The sequence below is a fragment of the Salvelinus namaycush genome, chromosome 11, assembly GCF_016432855.1.
Source record: "Salvelinus namaycush isolate Seneca chromosome 11, SaNama_1.0, whole genome shotgun sequence".
NCBI classification, from domain to species: domain Eukaryota; kingdom Metazoa; phylum Chordata; class Actinopteri; order Salmoniformes; family Salmonidae; genus Salvelinus; species Salvelinus namaycush.
In genome coordinates, this window is record NC_052317.1 from 12732278 (window position 1) to 12753093 (window position 20816).

At 48.1% G+C, this 20816-nt stretch overlaps 1 protein-coding gene across 2 annotated transcripts in view; it reads left to right on the top strand.

The window, feature by feature from the left end:
* The window catches only part of dpydb (dihydropyrimidine dehydrogenase b), a 138264-nt gene that overhangs the window by 74034 nt on the left and 43414 nt on the right, over positions 1–20816 (top strand). For both annotated transcript variants that reach the window (XM_039003827.1, XM_039003828.1), the window contains exons 12-13: positions 207–391; positions 655–870. In XM_039003827.1, the coding sequence (XP_038859755.1) occupies positions 207–391; positions 655–870 (401 nt within the window). The remainder of the gene's footprint in view (positions 1–206; positions 392–654; positions 871–20816) is intronic.

Consider the following 20816-nt stretch of genomic DNA (forward strand, 5'->3'; position numbering starts at 1 on the left):
TTCACTGGGCCTTTACTACTCCTGTATTAGCAAACCGATACGGCCATCTGCAGCACGGCGAGAAATACCCCTCTCCCACCATCGTCGCAGCACTCCAACCCCCAAACATCTTCCCGCTGCTATGTGCTGACCCCTGAACTTTGGGGACGTCTGTCTATTGTAATAATGTCATATTAACCATGTCTGTTATGTCTCGTTCTAAACAGTCCAGGATGCCATGGCTCCCATCAAGCTGAACCGGTGGGGCACTCCAGACCTAGACCTTGAGACCATGCAGAGCAGTGAGCCTTGGGTGTTCGCTGGCGGAGACATCGCAGGCCTGGCCAACACCACAGTGGAGTCTGTCAATGACGGAAAGCAGGCTTCCTGGCATATCCACAAGTACCTCCAGGTGGGTGGGACAACTATGACTCGCTGCAAAGTTGAATGGGCTATTTATTACACATGAGTCGTATTCATTACGGCACACCGTAGCAAAACGTTTTAGAATGGAAACATTTCTTGTTGGCATGTCCAGCTAGTCCCTCCCTGTTTGTCTGTTTTTACCCTATTTGGTGCCTAATGAATACCGCACAGCCAATAATGATGATGACTACAACAATTATGATAATGCCTTCATAAAACCTGTTGCAATTCTGCTTCTGTTCCCTACAGTCCCTCCACGGCCAGACAGTGGACAGCACCCCCGCGCTGCCTCTGTTCAACTGTGCCATCGACACGGTGGACATCAGTGTAGAGATGTGTGGCATCACCTTCCCGAACCCCTTTGGCCTGGCCAGTGCCCCCCCCACCACCAGCACGGCCATGATCCGCAGGGCTTTCCAACAGGGTTGGGGCTTCGCTCTCACCAAGACTTTTGGACTGGACAAGGTACAGACAGACAGACAGAGAGAGATGCACACATGCACATTAGAAGTATGCTGTTAATGGTCGTCTGTGTGTGTGTGTGTATGTGTGTGCAGTGTTGCCAATTTAGCGACATTGTCGCTATATTTACCAAGTTTTCAGACCCCTCCAGCAACTCTTATTGGTAAAAGAGACTAGCGACAAATCCAGCTACTTTTCAGGTTGCCTTTGGGGAGTTTTGAAACAGATGATTTCTATGGTTTTGATAGCATTTAGAAACTTTACCCACTCAATTCTGCAGCAAACGAGAGTGGGAGAAGCTGTCTGTGCAACAGAAGTTGCAGCAACGGCGCACATGCAGGCATAGAAGCACAAGGAGAGGTGGTGTGCAGCGAAAACGCTACATCGGGGGACCGCAGTTGTGCCACAGCAAGGCAAATTGGTGCCGTGACGTCATCGCAGCAACGGCAAAACGTCATCTAGCGACTTCTAGCGACAAATCCAGGAGCAACACTGACGTTTTTGGCAACGCTGATGTTTTTGACATACGTGTGCATGCAAACGTTTCACGGTGTTACAGCAGTGTTGAGTGTCTAAGCGGTATGAACAGACCGTTGCGTGTCTCTGTGCCTTGTCTTTGAGCCTGTCTAACCATGGCCAAGGCTCCGATAAGTCATAACGGTAGCACATAAAAGCAGCCTCCATCCACAGACGTGTGCATTAATAAAGCCCTAATAACTCATAAAGGAATGCAATAAAGCGCTCCTCACACGCAAACACGCTCCCCGGTAATGAGCTCCCGTCAGGTGGCAGACACTCCAGCTAAACCAACACGCTCCCATTAGAACAAGAGGCATCTGCCTTGTTAGCAATGTAACATTTGCTCTTGACAGGAGAGTGAAAAAAAAGAGAAAGAAGACAGAGAGAGAGAGAGCCATTAGTTGCTTATTGAGCTCCAGCAGGAAATCTTTTCTTTTAATTTACTTTCTAATTCTAGTGATGGGGAAATTAATCAGTAACATCTGTTTGCTCTGTTCTCGCTGGCAGCTCTTTATTAGTGAAGTTAGAAATGGAAATTTGCTGAAAAAAGAGAGACCAAACAAGGAGCGCTTGTTCGGAGTTGTGTAAGGCATCGCTATAGCAACAATTAGGGTAGTGCATCAGGTGCAACCTCACATTAAGTTTTTTTTCTCTGACTGTGGTGAAGAAATTATTATCTCGTATAAAATTGAGTGGAAATCTGTTACCAGACGGTTGAGAATTTGTTAGAGTATTTGGTTAGGCCAAAAGGTGCCATGCTTTTCCCGAACGGTTTAAAAAAATCTATTATGACTAATTGGTGGAAGTCTCGCCAAGCTTTCAAATTAAATTAAGAAATAGATTTCTGCCTGAAAAATAATAAATAAGGACTTGAATCTATAGTGCTAAGAGTGACAGTTTTTCAAGAAGCACACTCCTGGATGATGGTCCAACCACTAAGAGTAATTCAATAGACATTGGATTTATTTGTGTTTTCAATTTTTTTCATTTTTTTTATCTAAAGTGGTTATTACAGTTGCAACTAGCCTGCCTCTCAACATCATGTCTGTTTATCCCTTTAAACACTACTTAGAGGGATAGTTTAACGAGTATCAATGTTTTTCAGGCATTTTCCTTCACCCTGAAAGTGTTCTAAAGTTGAGTCCACATTCCAAGGCATGTGCTGTATAGATCCTGCTGTGCAGGCTTTACTACTTAACTAACCTGTACATGTCCTTGAGCATTGAAAAACACCCTACTCACATGGAACCTGTAGATGTATTTTCAGGACAAATACATTAAAACACCTTGGACTCTGTTTGCAAGTTAGCCTTTGGCCAAAATCCATATTTTTAACCTCACTTCCTCCCTCTCAGTGACTCATTTTATTTGTCAAGCACTTTGAAATACAGCCCCTGTAAGAAATGTGCTCTCGAAATAAAAATTGGATTTGATTTGGAATGTGTACAGTAGCGACATTTTTCACTCGCTACCGCTCTTTTGCTCTTCATACTGGTCAATGTCAGTGCCATGTGCCTTACTATTCCCCAATAGCTCCTGCTTACCAGCAGCGCAGCAGCTCGCCCCCAGCTCATATCTCTGTAAACAGAAATCATATTGCACTCTATTGTGTGCTTTGTGTGTCAAACTATTGCACTGCGCCTCTCCTGTCGCTCTCCCTGAGAAGGATAAAGAAAGTACTGTGTCAACAGTGCTCCTCTGTTCCATCATTATACCCTAAACATGAGGGACTTCTTTTTAATATCCTGTTCTCCCCCCACCCGCCAAGCGCTCCCCCCCGATCGCAACACCCCAGCCGCTCCGCGTCGATAGCATTCAGGGCGCATGGCCTGATTGTCACAGTGGATATGGAAATATCCTAACACGGTGTGCGTGTGCGGAATAGCTAATTGCCGTATGGCGCGATACAGCGGAAGCCCACTCGCTTAAACTTGCAGGCGGCACTTCCATTCATTATAATTAATGAACTACATTGCATATGTAAATGTTTTTTTCCCTTCTGGCGAGGATTGCTTCTACCGTGGGATGTAAATCAAGGACACAGGGATCAGACCAGAGTCCTGGTAAACCTGGTGGTAAACCCTGTCTCAACCACATCTCCTCACTGAGTGACATGACAGTCAAGCAGCTTGGGCTGCTGTTGAAGGGGTCGCAGTCCTGAACATTGACCAGTTCTATCCTCGATTGATGTGATGAGACGATCCCTTGTGAAGCTGGAGCACATGGATCTGAAGAGGTTTGAACCCTTACGGCTCAATTAGCCTCTCTAACTGGTGTGTGTGTGTGTGTGTGTGTGTGTGTGTGTGTGTGTGTGTGTGTGTGTGTGTGTGTGTGTGTGTGTGTGTGTGTGTGTGTGTGTGTGTGTGTGTGTGTGTGTGTGTGTGTGTGTGTGTGTGTGTGTGTGTGTGTGACTTACTGCTTACAGGACCTTCACGTCTCCCAAGGAGGGAGAGTTGGGTAAACTTGCTTGTTTACCCAACCGTGGGACAGACTATGTTTGTTCCCACACTCGGGACTCTGACTCTCTATTGCTTACATGGACTCTTGGCCTCCCATCCTATTCTAACCACCTCTCGCCGGCTTTGTATTCATGTTACCTGATAAAATTGCTGTACAATATGATCTTGTTGCCATTCAAATGTCATTTAAATGTCATAAATCAACACTGCAGAGCTCTCCCTGTCCTCTGCCGTGCCCTGATTGTATTACTGCTTATCATATCTGGAAATGTGCATGTACAGCTTGGCCCATCTACTGTTGCTAGCACCAATTCTGACTTGTGCTCTGATATCTTCTTCACTGACTTCTGCTCTTGTAAAAGCCTGGGTTTTCTGCACGTTAACACTAGTAGCTTATTACCTAACATGTATCAATTGAAAATGTGGGTTCACAGCTCCAATCCAGACGTGTTGGTCATTACTGAGACGTGGTTAAGTACGAGTGTTTTGAACACAGATGTTAACCTTTCTGGTTATAACCTTTTTCGGCAAGACAGAACTTCCAAAGGCGGTGGAGTAGCAATCTTTACCAAGCAACAGCTTCAGTGCTCGGTTGTCTCCACCAAGTCTGTCCCCAAACAATTTGATTTGCTGGTTTTAAGCATTAAACTTTCAGTTTAACTGTTGCTGGGTGTTATCGTCCACCATCAACACCGGCCTGCACCCTGCCTTCCCTAAGCTCTCGCTTGGCCCCTTACAAATAGTCTGAATTTGTCCTATTAGGTGACCTAAATTGGGACATCCTTAAACCACCTGACCAAGACCTAAATTTGGCAAAAGGCTTGGCGCACGCATACTCAGGCTGACTGGCTCTCATTCAACCAAATGAGAAATAAGTGCACTCAGGCTATCCGGAAGGCCAAAGTTAGTTACTTTAAGGAGCAGTTCTCTCTCTGTGGGTCTAACCCCAAGAAGTTCTGGAAAACGTTTAAAGACCTGGAGAATAAACCCTCCTCCTCACAGCTGCCCATGTCGCTTAATGTTGATGATGTGGTTGTTACTGACAAGGAGCACACGCTGAGCTCTTTAATCACCAGTTCATTAAGGCAGGATTCCTATTTGACTCAGCCATGCCTCCTTGCCCGTCCAACATTTCCTCATCTCCCACCCCTTCTAATGCGACTAGCCCCGATGCTCCTCCCTATTTTTCCCCCGCCCCACTACAAAGTTTCTCCCTGCAGGCGGTCACTGACTCCAAGGTGCTACAGGAGCTCCTTAAACATCTGGGTCAGATGGTTTAGACCTTTTCTTCTTTAAGGTTGCTGCCCCTATCATCGCCTATCTCTGACCTTATTAATCTGTCTCTCCTTTCTGGGGAGGTTCCCATTGCTTGGAAGGCAGCCACAGTTCATCCTTTATTTAAAGGAGGGGATCAAGCTGATCCTAACTGTTATAGGCCAATTTCTATTTTGCCCTGTTTATCGAAAGTGTTGGAAAAACTTGTCAATAATCAACTAACTGGCTTTCTTGATGTCTATAGTATTCTCTCTGGTATGCAATCTGGTTTCCCAGGTTATGGATGTGTCACTGCCACCTTAAAGGTCCTAAATTATGTCACCATTGCCCTTGATTCTAAGCAATGTTGAGCTGCTATTTTTTTGACTTGGCCAATGCTTTTGATACAGTAGACCATTCCATTCTTGTGGGCCCGGCTAATGAGTATTGGTGTCTCTGAGGGGTCTTTGGCCTGGTTTGCTAACTACCTCTCTCAAAGAGTGCAGTGTATAAAATCAGAAAATCTACTGTTTCAGACACTGCCTGTCACCAAGGGAGTACCACAAGGCTTGATCCAAGGCCCCACGCTCTTCTTAATTTACATCAACAACATAGCTCAGGCAGTAGGAAGCTCTCTCATCCATTTATATGCAGATCATACAGTCTTATACTCAGCTGGCCCCTCCCAGGATTTTGTGTTAAACGCTTTATAGATCGTCAGGTAAGGGTGCTCTCGAGCGGCTAGATGTTCTTTACTATTCGGCCATCAGATTTGCCACCAATGCTCCTTATAGGACACATCACTGCACTCTATACTCCTCTGTAAACTGGTCAACTCTGTATACCCGTCGCAAGACCCACTAGTTGATTCTTATTTATAAAATCTTCTTAGGCCTCACTCCCCCCTATCTGAGATACCTACTGCAACCCTCCTCCTCCACATACAACACCCGTTCTGCCAGTCACATTCTGTTAAAGGTCCCCAAGAACACACATCCCTGGGTCACTCCTATTTTCAGTTTGCTGCAGCTAACGCTAACGACTGGAATGAGCTGCAAAAAAACAGTCAAAATTAACAGTTTTTTCCCCATCTCTTCATTCAAAGACTCAATCATGGAAACAGTTGTGGTTGCTTCACGTGATGTATTGGTGTCTCTATCTTCTTGCCCTTTGTTCTGTTGTCTGTGCCCAATAATGTTTGTACCATGTTTTGTGCTGCTACCATGTTGTTGTCATGTGTTGCTGCCATGCTATGTTGTTGTCTTAGTCTCTCTTTATGTAGCGTTGTGGTGTCTCTCTTGTCGTGACGTGTGTTTTGTCCTATATTTTTATTATATTTTTAATCCCAGACCCCGTCCCCGCAGGAGGCCTTTTTCCATTTGGTAGGCAGTCATTATGAATAAGAATTTGTTCTTAACTGACTTGCCTAGTTAAATAAAGGTTAAATACAAATAATACAAAATTAAGGGCTGCCTTGGCTCCCATCCAGGAGGTCTCACTAATCAAACTGAACTGGAGTCATGAGCGGCTTTCATCGACAGGTTTAAAACAGAGAGATAATGAATTAAGTTTGCTTTTGTTTCATGTGCGGGTCATTGGCTGGAGTTCATGAGACACCACTCTCACCCCACACACACAAACATATCCAAGTTTTCTCTCCCCTTGCGATTGATCAAATCGAACTGAATGATTGCAATAGTAAAGGTGGATATGTTTCTTTAGAACATGAATTTACCGCAGACTGCACACATGAACATATACACTAAACAAAAATAAAAATGCAACAAGTGTTGGTCCTGTCACGTTCCTGACCTGTTTTCTGTTGTTTTGTATGTGTTTAGTTGGTCAGGGCGTGAGTTGGGGTGGGTAGTCTATGTTATGTGTTTTCTATGTTGGGTTAATGTGTTGCCTGGTATGGTTCTCAATTAGAGGCAGGTGTTTGACGTTTCCTCTGATTGAGAACCATATTAAGGTAGGTTGTTCTCACTGTTTGTTTGTGGGTGATTGTTCCTGTGTCTGTGTATGCCACATGGGACTGTTTCGTTTGTTCGTTCGTTTTAGGTAGTCTGTTCCGGTTCGTGCGTTCTTCGTGTCTATTGTAAGTTCGTAAGTTCAAGTCTGTCTAAGTCGTTTTGTTGTTTTTGTAAATCATCAAGTGTCTTTCGTGTCAGTGTTCGTCTTGTCTATTAAATCAGTATGTATTCATCACCCGCTGCGCCTAGGTCCGTTCATTCACCACAAGACGAACGTTACAGAATCACCCACCAAACCCGGATCAAGCAGCGGGTTAACGGGCAGCAGCGACAGCAGCAGTGGGTCAAGGAGGAATGGACATGGGAGGAGATTCTGGACGGAGAAGGACCCTGGGCAGAGCCAGAGGAGTGTCGCCGCCCCAAAGCGGAGCTGGAGGCATCTAAAGCGGAGAGGCGGCATTATGAGGCGCTAGCAAGGCAGAGCGGCTGGAAGCCCGAGAGGCTCACCCAAAAATGTCTTGGGGGGGGGGGGGCTAAAGGGGAGTGTGGCGAAGTCAGGTAGGAGACCTGCGCCAACTTCCCGGGCTTACCGTGGAGAGCGAGAGTACGGGCAGACACCGTGTTACGCAGTAGAGCGCATGGTGTCTCCTGTACGTGTTCATAGCCCGGTGCGGGTTATTCCACCTCCCCGCACTGGCCGGGCTAGATTGAGCATTGAGCCAAGTGCCATGAAGCCGGCTCTACATATCTGGCCTCCAGTACGTCTCCTTGGGCCGGTGTACATGGCACCAGCCTTACGCATGGTGTCCCCGGTTCGCCTACACAGCCCAGTGCGGGTTATTCCACCTCCCCGCACTGGACGGGCTACGGGGAGCATTCAACCAGGTAAGGTTGGGCAGGCTCAGTGCTCAAGGGAGCCAGTACGCCTGCACGGTCCGGTATATCCGGCGCCACCTTCCCGCCCCAGCTCAGTACCACCAGTGCCTACACCACGCACCAGGCTTCCAGTGCGTCTCCAGAGCCCTGTTCCTCCTCCACGCACTAGCCCTATGGTGCGTGTCTCCAGCCCGGTACCACCAGTTCCGGCACCACGCATCAAGCCTCCTGTGCATCTCCAGAGCCCTGTGCGCACTGTTCTTTCTCCCCGCACTCGCCCTGAGGTGCGTGCCCTCAACCCGGTACCTCCAGTTCCGGTACCACGCACCAGGCCTATAGTGCGCATCGAGAGTCCAGTGTGCCCTGTTCCTGCTCCCCGCACTAGCCTTGAGGTGCGTGTCTCCAGTCCGGTACCACCTGTTCCGGCACCACGCACCAGGCCTACTGTGCGCCTCAGCAGGTCAGAGTCGGCCGTCTGCCCAACGCCGCCTGCACTGCTCGTCTGCCCAGCATCGTCTGAGCCATCTGTCTGCCCAACGCCGTCTGAGCCATCCGTCTGCCCAGCGCCGTCTGAGCCATCCGTCTGCCCAGCGCCGTCTGAGCCATCCGTCTGCCCAGCGCCGTCTGAGCCATCCGTCTGCCCAGCGCCGTCTGAGCCATCCATCTGCCACGAGCCATTAGAGCCGCCCGTCTGTCCCGAGCCATTAGAGCCGTCCGTCAGTCAGGAGCCGCTAGAGCCGTCCGTCAGTCAGGAGCTGCCAGAGCCGCCAGCCAGTCAGGAGCTGCCAGAGCCGCCAGCCAGTCAGGAGCTGCCAGAGCCGCCAGCCAGTCAGGAGCTGCCAGAGCCGCCAGCCAGTCAGGAGCTGCCAGAGCCACCAGCCAGTCAGGAGCTGCCAGAGCCGCCAGCCAGTCAGGAGCTGCCAGAGCCGCCAGCCAGTCATGAGCTGCCTTCCAGTCATGAGCTGCCCTCCAGTCATGAGCTGCCCTCCAGTCATGAGCTGCCCTCCAGTCATGAGCTGCCCTCCAGTCATGAGCTGCCTTCCAGTCATGAGCTGCCCCACAGTCATGAGCTGCCCCACAGTCATGAGCTGCCACTCAGTCATGAGCTGCCACTCAGTCATGAGCTGCCACTCAGTCCAGAGCTGCCACCCAGTCCGGAGCTGCCACCCAGTCCGGAGCTGCCACTCAGTCCGGAGCTGCCACTCAGTCCGGAGCTGCCACTCAGTCCGGAGCTGCCCTACAGTCCGGAGCTGCCCTACAGTCCGGAGCTGCCCTACAGTCCGGAGCTGCCCTACAGTCCGGAGCTGCCACTCAGTCCGGAGCTGCCCTACAGTCCGGAGCTGCCACTCAGTCCGGAGCTGCCAGTAGTCCAGAGTTGTCCCTCTGTCCTAAGCTACCTCTCTGTCCGGAGCGATCTCTCTGTCCGGAGCGATCTCTCTGTCCGGAGCGATCTCTCTGTCCTGAGCTACCTCTCTGTCCTGAGCTACCTCTGTGTCCTGAGCTACCTCTGTGTCCTGAGCTACCTCTCTGTCCTGAGTTGTCTCCTCTATTTAGGAGGGGCGTTGGTGAAGGTTCCTGGACCATGGTCGGGGGCGAGGGTCGCCACTCAAGGGACGCTAAGGAGGGGGACAAAGACAGTGGTGGAGTGGTGTCCTCGTCCACCGCCGGAGCCGCCACCGCGGACAGATGCCCACCCAGACCCTCCCCTTGAGTTTTAGGGGTGCGCCCGGAGTTCGCACCTTGAGGGGGGGGTTCTGTCACGTTCCTGACCTGTTTTCTGTTGTTTTGTATGTGTTTAGTTGGTCAGGGCGTGAGTTGGGGTGGGTAGTCTATGTTATGTGTTTTCTATGTTGGGTTAATGTGTTGCCTGGTATGGTTCTCAATTAGAGGCAGGTGTTTGACGTTTCCTCTGATTGAGAACCATATTAAGGTAGGTTGTTCTCACTGTTTGTTTGTGGGTGATTGTTCCTGTGTCTGTGTATGCCACATGGGACTGTTTCGTCTGTTCGTTCGTTTTAGGTAGTCTGTTCCGGTTCGTGCGTTCTTCGTGTCTATTGTAAGTTCGTAAGTTCAAGTTTGTCTACGTCGTTTTGTTGTTTTTGTAAATCATCAAGTGTCTTTCGTGTCAGTGTTCGTCTTGTCTATTAAATCAGTATGTATTCATCACCCGCTGCGCCTTGGTCCGTTCATTCACCACAAGACGAACGTTACAGGTCCCATGTTTCATGAGCTGAAATAAAAGATCCCAGAAATGTTCCATGCGCACAAAAAGCTTATTTCTCTCAAATTTTCTACACAAATTTGTTTACATCCCTGTTAGTGAGCATTTCTCCTTTGCCAAGATAATCCATCCACCTGACAGGTGTGGCATATTAAAAAACTGATTAAACAGCATGATCATTATACAGGTGCACCTTAGCTGGAGACAATAAAAGATCACTCTAAAATGTGAAGTTTTGTCACACAACAAAATTACACAGATGTTTCAAGTTTTGAGGGAGCATGCAATTGGCATGCTGACTGCAGGAATGTCCACCAGAGCTGTTGCCAGAGAATTGAATGTTAGTTTTCCAAAATCTACCAAAAGCCGACCTCCAAAGTAATTTTAGAGAATTTGGCAGTACGTCCAACCGGCCTCACAACAGCAGACCACTTGTAACCATTCAAGCCCAGGACCTTCACATCCAGCTTCTTTACCTGCGGGGTCATCTGAGACCAGCCACTGGGACAGCTGATGAAACTGAGGAGTATTTCTGTCTTTAATAAAGCCCTTTTGAGGGGAAAAACGTATTCTGATTGGCTGGGCACGGCTCCAAAGTGGGTGGGCCTATGCCCTCCCAGGCCCACCCATGGCTGTGCCCCTGCTCAGTCATGTGAAATCCATAGCTTAGGGCCTAATGAATTGATTTCAATTGACTGATTTACTTATACAGTTGAAGTCGGAAGTTTACATACACTTAGGTTGGAGTCATTAAAACTCGTTTTCAACCCCCCCCCTCACATTTCTTGTTAACAAACTATAGTTTTGGCAAGTCAGTTAGGACATCTACTTTGTGCATGACACAAGTCATTTTTACAACAATTGTTTACATGACGGATTATTTCACTTATAATTCACTGTATCACAATTCCAGTGGGACAGTAGTTTACATACACTAAGTTGACTGTGCCTTTAAACAGCTTGGAAAATTCCTGAAAATTATGTCATGGCTTTAGAAGCTTCTGATAGGCTAATTTACATAATTTGAGTCAATTGGAGGTGTACCTGTGGATGTATTTCAAGGCCTACCTTCAACCTCATTGACTTATTGGGAAAATCAAAAACAATCAGCCAAGACCTCAGAAAAAAAAATTGTAGACCTCCACAAGTCTGCTTCATCCTTGCGAGCAATTTCCAAACGCATGAAGGTACCACGCTCATCTGTACAAACAATAGTACACAAGTATAAACACCATGGGACCACGCAGCCGTCATACTGCTCAGGAAGGAGACGCATTCTGTCTCCTAGAGATGAACGCAGTTTGGTGCAAAAAGTGCAAATCAATCCCAGAACAACAGCAAAGGACCTTGTGAAAATGCTGGAGGAAACAGGTACAAAAGCATCTATATTCACAGTAAAACGAGTCCTATATCGAACATACCCTGAAAGGCCACTCAGCAAGGAAGAAGCCACTGCTCCAAAACCTCCCCAAAAAAGCCAGACTACGGTTTGCAACTGCACATGGGGACAAAGATCGTACTTTTTGGAGAAATATCCTCTGGTCTGATGAAACAAAAATAGAACTGTTTGGCCATAATGACCATAGTTATGTTTGGAGAAGAAAGGGGGAGGCTTGCAAGCTGAAGAACACCATCCCAACCGTGAAGCACAGGGGTGGCAGCATCATGTTGTGGGGGTGCTTTGCTGCAGGAGGGACTGGTGCACTTCACAAAATAGATGGCATCATGAGGAAATAAAATGATGTGGGTATATTGAAGCAATATCTCAAGACATCAGTCAGGAAGTTAAAGCTTGGTCGCAAGTGGGTCTTCCAAATGGACAATGACACCAAGCATACTTCCAAAGCTGTGGCAAAATGGCTTAAGGACAACAAAGTCAAGGTATTGGAGTGGCCATCACAAAGCCCTGACCTCAAGCCTATAGAACATTTGTGGGCTGAACTGAAAAAGCGTGTGCGAGCAAGGAGGCCTACAAACCTGACTCGGTTACACCAGCTCTGTCAGAAGGAGTGGGCCATAATTCGCCCAACTTATTGTGGGAAGCTTGTGGAAGGCTACCCACAATGTTTGACCCAAGTTAAACAATTTAAAGGCAATGCTACCAAATACCAATTGAGTGTATGTAAACTTCTGACATACTGGGAATGTGATGAAAGAAATAAAAGCTGAAATAAATCATTCTCTCTACTATTATTCTGACATTTTACATTTTTAAAATGAGGTGGTGATCCTAACTGACCTAAGACAGGGAATTTTATCAAGGATTAAATGTCAGGAATTGTGGAAAAACTGAGTTTAAATATATTTGGCTAAGGTGTATGTAAACGTCCGACTTCAGCTGTATGAACTGTAACTCAGTAAAATCGTTGAAACTGTTGCATGTTGCATTCATATTATTGTTCAGTATAGTCTCTCACACACATGCAACTGAATAATGCAAACTCACACACAGCATAGACAGGTCAAAGAATCAACCTACATGATCACATGAGTAAGGATCAAGACGTTTCCTCCCAACATTAACGTACCTAAAAGGCCATTTTGGAAGTCCTAGTGCTTGGTTCTACATTTCCTCGTCTACCCATCTCCCCTGTCATTACAGCACAATTATGCTGGATGATCATGGGCATTTCTTGATGGCGTTGTCAGACTGTCAACAGTGGTCAAAACTGTTCCCGGTGGAGCCGGTGAAATGGGATGGGAAGGATGTTCCAGGCCATGAAACAGATGTGTATCCCCTGCAGTTACATTATATTTAATCAGGCAAAGCACCAAGGTGCCATTTCCGCCCCACTGCGCTGCAGTATAAGTGAAAATGGCCATAGGCTGGCGAGGACCCAGAGCGTATATCACAGAGCCCGAGCTGTCAAAGCAGTCAGTACTGCAAAGATCAGAGAGATGTCAGCTAATTGCCTACTAATTACCCAGTAAATTGTCTAATTAAGCTAGATGCTTAATTAGGGGTACGCCTAGAATAGCAGGCAGTGGTTGGTGAATGGATTCATTCCCGTTGTTGTGTCTCTTTGGGTGGTAGCTAGGTGGTATAGATAGGAAACTGTCATTGATAGGCAGAAGAAACAGGGGTAAGTGTGAGATGCACTGCAGAGATATGGAAAGGCAGAGGATGGCAGGGCTGAGAAACAATAATAGATATTGTTTGCTCCAACCAATAATATGAAATACTGTATGTGTATCTCAAATTAGCTATTGCAAACAACAAGAGTGTCACACAGGCCGCCCTCAGAAGGTAACAATAGTGTGGAATTATCTCTGCACTCATAGTCATCAACAACTCCCTCATACTCTAGAATGAACATATACTTCTCAGTCATAGGTAGCAAGAACTCCCTCAAACTCAAGAATGAAAACGTACCGTACGCTATGTCAGGATTACCATCCGTGCATATAAGATAGATACGAAGCTCATCCTCTCTTCATTCAACCTCCGCCTGGTTGTTTAAATGTATAACGTATCCTTATTCGTATTTAATTCAACTTGACCCCTTAAGGATTTCCGTTTCTGGTGGTGGGATCTCAGTGTTGTTCTCCAGTCAACCATCCGGCTTCTAGATGTCATCCCTATTTATAGCCAAGCCTCTCCCATCTGTACTGTCCGTCTGCTGCCTGCTCTTCATCAGACGTGAGCAGTGAGCATCTTCCCACTCTGTCCCTGATGGCTGCATGTGTCCAGAAGGCAGAAGGAGGCGGGAAATCGATACAGGGCCAGAGACTAGGCGGCCATCTTCCTGAAATTAGTGCCAATTTGTTATGTGTGATCTCATAGGGGATGCAGTATGGGTGGCTCCTCCTCCTCCCAGAGGCCTCTGCTGCTGGTGTAGCACGGGTATTCAGGTACAGGCCGGGGTAACTCCATAGCGTTACCTAAATACACAGAAGAAAATGTGTTCGTACGCACACACACACCACAGAATTAGGCACCTCAATAGAATCCACTACAAGCACTGCGTATTAGGATCTTGTTGAAACGAAACTAGCGCCTTTCTTGCCTTGTCAAAATAGGGCCCTTTATGTAAGGGTCACTTTTTCCATGTCCCTGAAAACTGAAGAGTTAAATCGCTTTGTTTGCTAATTAAAACTCTGTCTAGCAGCTGAACCCTGTCTCATAGTTTATGTGTGAAACTTAAATCATTATGAGAAAAGCAGGTCTAAATTTACAGATGAGAGATTTATGTAATTGGTCATTCTATGTTTGTGAAAGTCTGCCTACTTACCAGTGTGTGGGAAGAACTTTATAGATGTCAAAACTTTATAGATTTACAGTAACAAAAAACTTTTTAATGCTTGTATATTACCAGTGGGTGTTATTTTTACGAGTTTAGCCTTCTTTGTACGAGAAGCTAATTTATTGCCTGGTTGCTTGTTGTTTGTGGTAATTGTGTGAAGCTCATTATTTGCATCACATGAATAAAAAAAAAACAAGAATCATGTCAATCTTGGTTTACTATTCTCAGGACAAACTTACCTATCTCGTGATACACAAACTTCGTTGACGTTGTTTTTGAAGGGTAGTTCTGAGATTTACCTTCTGAGGGGTTGAATTCAGCGATGTTATTTATTCTTTGTTTTTTTTATCACTGAAGTCAGCATGTGTTCATTCTGTCTAATGTGTTAACTATGACCACTTAGTCCCTTTGGCAAGGGCACTTATATTTCTCTTGCAGTCATTTTCAAATGACTTAGTACTTCAATGGGATATCACTTTTCAACAGAAAAAAGTTAAACAATTGCTGGAGGGCATTTTTTATTGTTTAAATTGCCCATAATATGTCTCTGTTTATAACACCGTTAGGGAAGTAGGTCACAAAATGACATTTTCACTCAAAGTACACTCTCGTTGTTATTGTTGCTACCTTTTAGTTTTGCACCGTGTTTGGCAAGAAAACGCTTCATATTATATGTGAAGCTCAATTGTACACTTTCAGCACTTCGCCACGAAATGGCATTCCTAGATGCATTTCTTTGCCTATAGTTTCCGAATATATGAATATCTCAGAATATTTCCAAAATGAGCCAGAAAAGTTTGAAACACAGGGAGCATGAATGCATCTCCCAGAGTGATAAAGGGACTGATTTTAAAAGATGACAATTTTAGGTCATACCCAAGACATGCCTTTTCAGGCACTGAAAGCTGCTGCGCTGTAGTGGCTCTGATTGAAAGAGAAAAACGAGATATTGAAAGCAATTTGCCACAGCCCTTAGGAACTCTGTTCTCTGCCCAGACCGTGAGTATGCATGCCTCTCCCTCTAAATGGAACTTACAGGGTCATGAAACCACTTAAGATGACAAATGGGAGGAGGATTAGATTCAGATTGTTTATGAAAAATGCATAGATCAAAGTGGCAAATAGAAAGAAAAAAAACGAAGTAAATTAACACGCAGGTCACTTGCCCTGTCTGGACCAAAGAAATCAGAACAAAGTAGATAGAATCACCTCCCAATATATTATATGCCCGCTGCCCTCCCTCTAATGTCACATAGAATAAAATGGCTTAACATTCAATCCAGGGTCATGGTGATTAACCTATAGATAGAACATGGTGGCACCAGAGCTATAGCTGAAGGTATGATTGAGCTGTGTGATGTTCCATTTGGTCTTCTTGACCCGGCTGGCAAGTCAGCCACCAGCACAGGGCAGGACAGGGCAACAAGTGGACTACTAAAAACATCTGCCAAGAGAGATCGAGAAGAAAGAGAGGGATTTAAACTTGCCATGAAGAGTAAGAGAGAGATAGAGAGAGGGAGGGAGCGGGAAGCAGGGAGAGGGGGGAGAGAGGGAGAGTAAGGGAAAGAGAGAGAAAGAGAGAGGGGTGAGAGGGGGGAAAGAGAGGGATTTAAACTCACCATGAAGAGTAGGAGAGAGAGAGAGAAAAAGGAGTGAGGGAGGTAGAGAGAGAGTAGAGAGAAAGAGAGAGAGCGGTAGAGAGAGAGGTAGAGGGAGAGAGGGAGAGAGAGAGGTAAAGAGAGAGGTAGAGGGAGAGGTAGAGAGAGAGGTAGAGAGAGAGGTAGAGGGAGAGGTAGAGAGAGAGGGAGAGGGAGAGGTAGAGGGAGAGGGAGAGGGAGAGGTAGAGGGAGAGAGGGAGAGGGAGAGGGAGAGGGAGAGGGAGAGGGAGAGAGAGGGAGAGGGAGAGGGAGAGGGAGAGAGGGAGAGAGAGAGAGAGGTAGGGAGAGAGGGAGAGAGAGAGAATTGTTCACTTACTAGCATCCACCACCACCCCTGACCACGTACATCCCTCCCTCCGGCGATAATGATGGATGTAGTAATAGAGATAATTGTGGTCGAATGGTTTCTGTGTCAGCTTTAAAAATAGCCAGGGCCGCACGGTGTGCAACTGAAAAACGTATATTTTTATTTTTTCTCTATCTCTCTCCATCATTCTCTCTCTCGCTTCTCCTCCCTGCAGAAAGAAAGAATAGTGTCTTGAGGCAAGAGACCATGTAACTAACCGCTGTTCGGTAATCACCTGGAATGTGCCTCCTCATGGCCGACGGCCAATCTTTGGTTGTCTCTGTGTTGGAGGAGCTAGAGCCGTGGCTGTGATATCTGAGCACTCTTTATCACATCTTTTCATAAAGGTGCTAGGTTGTGGGGATTGATTAGTTGACCTGGACTGTTGTTATAGCCCAATGGTTAGCAGAAAACCAGACAATATGGACCCGGTAACCTATAGTATCTAAATCCTTGTTGAGGACCGTAGTACATGTGGATTGGTGGTAAATAGTCTGGCCACCCGGACTATATACATTGACGCTCCCCCCCTTTGGCTCATGTGACAAATACAATTTGATTTGATTTGATGTTGTTACAGAGATTACTGGCTATGTTTTCTTCACAGGTGCATGTATTACGTGGTGGTGGTGTGTGTGTGTGTGTGTGTGTGTGTGTGTGTGTGTGTGCGTGGTTGCGTGTGCGTGTGTGTGGTACTGTAGCCTAGCCTATGTGTTTTGGCGTTATGGATTACTTTACTATTTTATGTGATTGATTCCGTATGTGCAAACGCACCGAACCCTTCACCCATCATTCCGTATTTGTTCATCGAAAGACGTGGCTCCCACGTCTGTCCAGAGCTTTATCTAATCTCATTCGTATTCCTTTCTACTCGCCGACTTCAAACAATTTGTCCTGACTTGTCTTGCACTTCATCAGGGTTAGCTAGCGAGGAGCTGCCTTCATAGTTGACTGAACTCACAGTGCAGCGCTGAGCTAAATCCTTCAAACATTGCCCTGTGGATAAAGCCCAGCTATTAGCAGTGAACACAGCAGATGTCACAGGGAAACAAATTCGTGATCACAATGAATTCTACTGTTGCCTGTGATGCTCTCTTGAATTTTCGCCACGATAGCATTGGTTTAGGAGTTTAGGATTATAAACCTACTGCAGATTATGTCTGCGTTACTTTCTATCATTAATGACATTTTTCTTCTATCTAAAGATACTACATAAACCACATATCATTGTCACGTTCCTGACCGGTTTTCTGTTATTTTGTATGTGTTTGACGGTCAGGGCGTGAGTTTGGGTGGGTAGTCTATGTTATGTGTTTCTATGTTTGTTAAAGGGTGACCTGATATGGTTCTCAATTAGAGGCAGGTGGTTTTCATTTCCTCTGATTGAGAGCCATATTAAGGTAGGTGTTTTCACATTGTTTGTTGTGGGTGGTTGTCTCCTGTGTTTGTGTTTGTCGCGCCATACGGGACTGTTTCGGTTTGTTTGTCAGTTCGTTCTTTTGTGTAGTCATTTTTCCTGTTCGTGAGTTCTTCGTTTTATGTAAGTTCGCATGTCCAGGTCTGTCTACTCCGTTTTGTTATTTTGTTAGTTATTCAAGTTAGTTCGTTTTTTGTCTTGTTAAATAAATTCATTATGTCCTATTCCAACGCTGCATTTTGGTCGAATCCTTGCTCCTCCTCTTCGGATGAAGAGGAGGAGGAAATCCGTTACAGAACCACCCACCAAACCCGGACCAAGCAGCGGGACCACGAACAGTGGTCCACGAAACAAGGATTGCAGGATTTCTGGAGTTGGGAGGAAATCATAGAAGGAAAAGGACCATGGGCTAAGGTGGGAGTGAATCGCCGCTCTGGGGAGGAGAAGGAGGCAGCCACAGCCCAGGAGCGGAGATATGAAGGTACGCGGCTAGCACGGAAGCCCGGGAAGAAACCCCAAACATTTCTTGGGGGGGGGGCTAAGAGGTAGTGGGCCGAGGGCAGGTAGGAGACCTGCGCCCACTTCCCAGGCTAACCGTGGAGAGCGGGAGTACGGGCAGACACCGTGTTACGCAGTAGAGCGCACGGTGTCTCCTGTACGTGTTCATAGCCCGGTGCGGGTTATTCCACCTCCCCGCACTGGTAGGGCTAGATTGGGCATTGAGCCAAGTGCCATGAAGCCGGCTCTTCATATATGGCCTCCAGTACGTCTCCTTGGGCCGGCTTACATGGCACCAGCCTTACGCATGGTGTCCCCGGTTCGCCTTCATAGCCCGGTGCGGGTTATTCCACCTCCCCGCACTGGGCGGGCGACGGGGAGCATTCAACCAGGTAAGGTTGGGCAGGCTCGGTGCTCAAGGGAGCCAGTACGCCTGCACGGTCCGGTATTTCCGGCGCCACCTCCCCGCCCCAGCCCAGTACCACCAGTGCCTACTCCACGCACCAGGCTTCCAGTGCGTTACCAGAGCCCTGTTCCTCCTCCACGCACTCTCCCTATGGTGCGTGTCTCCAGCCCAGTGCCTCCAGTTCCGGCACCACGCACTAAACCACCTGTGCGTCTCCAGAGCCCTGTACACACTGTTCCTTCTCCCCGTACTCGTCCTGATGTGCGTGCCCTCAGCCCGGTGCCACCAGTGCCGGTACCACGCACCAGGTCCATAGTGCGTTTTGAGAGTCCAGTGTGCCCTGTCCCTGCTCCCCGCACTAGCCTGAAGGTGCGTGTCCTTAGCCCGGTGCCTCCAGTTCTGGCACCACGCACCAGGCCTAAAGTGCGCCTCATCCGGCCAGAGCCATCCGTCTGCCCAGTGCCATCTGAGCCATCCGTCTCCCCAGTGCCATCTGAGCCATCCGTCTCCCCAGTTCCATCTGAGCCATCCGTCTCCCCAGCGCCATCTGAGCCATCCGTCTCCCCTGCGCCATCTGAGCCATCCGTCTCCCCAGCGCCATCTGAGCTATCCGTCTCCCCAGCGCCGTCTGAGCCATCCGTCTGTCCCGAGCCATTAGAGCCGCCCGTCTGTCCCGAGCCGTCAGAGCCGTTAGTCAGTCAGGAGCCGCTAGAGCCATTCGTCAGTCAGGATCTGCCAGAGCCGCCAACCAGACAGGATCTGCCAGAGCCGCCAACCAGACAGGATCTGCCAGAGCCGCCAACCAGACAGGATCTGCCAGAGCCGCCAACCAGACAGGATCTGCCAGAGCCGCCAACCAGACAGGATCTGCCAGAGCCGCCAACCAGACAGGATCTGCCAGACCCGCCAACCAGACAGGATCTGCCAGAGCCGTCAGCGAGCCATGAGCGTCCAGAGCCGTCAGCCAGCCATGAGCGTCCAGAGCCGTCAGCCAGCCATGAGCGTCCAGAGCCGTCAGCTAGCCATGAGCGTCCAGAGCCGTCAGCGAGCCATGAGCGTCCAGAGCCGTCAGCCAGCCATGAGCGTCCAGAGCCGTCAGCCAGCCATGAGCGTCCAGAGCCGTCAGCGAGCCATGAGCGTCCAGAGCCGTCAGCCAGCTATGAGCGTCCAGAGCCGTCAGCCAGCCATGAGCGTCCAGAGCCGTCAGCCAGCCATGAGCGTCCAGAGCCGTCAGCCAGCCATGAGCGTCCAGAGCCGTCAGCGAGCCATGAGCGTCCAGAGCCGTCAGCCAGCCATGAGCGTCCAGAGCCGTCAGCTAGCCATGAGCGTCCAGAGCCGTCAGCTAGCCATGAGCGTCCAGAGCCGTCAGCCAGCCATGAGCGTCCAGAGCCGTCAGCCAGCCATGAGCGTCCAGAGCCGTCAGCCAGCCATGAGCGTCCAGAGCCGTCAGCTAGCCATGAGCGTCCAGAGCCGTCAGCCAGTCATGAGCTGCCCCTCAGCCCAGAGCTGCCATTTATCCAGAACTGCCCCTCAGTCCAGAGCTGTCTCTCTGTCCGGAGCTGCCCTTCAGTCCGGAGTTGCCCCTCTATCCTGAGCTACCTCTCTATCCTGACCTACTTCTCTGTCCTGAGCTATCTCTCTGTCCTGAGCTACCTTATCCCGGTGCTGCCCCTTGTCCCGGTGCTGCCCCTTATCTTAAGGTTACCATTTAAATTAAGTGGGTGTAATATGAGGGTGGTCATTCTAAGGGGGAGACGTAAGCTGGGATTGACTATGGTGGGGTGGGGACCTCGCCCAGAGCCTGAGCCACCACCGTGGTCAGACGCCCACCCAGACCCTCCCCTAGACTTTTGGTGGTGCGTTCGGAGTACGCACCTTGAGGGGGGGGTTATGTCACGTTCCTGACCGGTTTTCTGTTATTTTGTATGTGTTTGACGGTCAGGGCGTGAGTTTGGGTGGGTAGTCTATGTTATGTGTTTCTATGTTTGTTAAAGGGTGACCTGATATGGTTCTCAATTAGAGGCAGGTGGTTTTCATTTCCTCTGATTGAGAGCCATATTAAGGTAGGTGTTTTCACA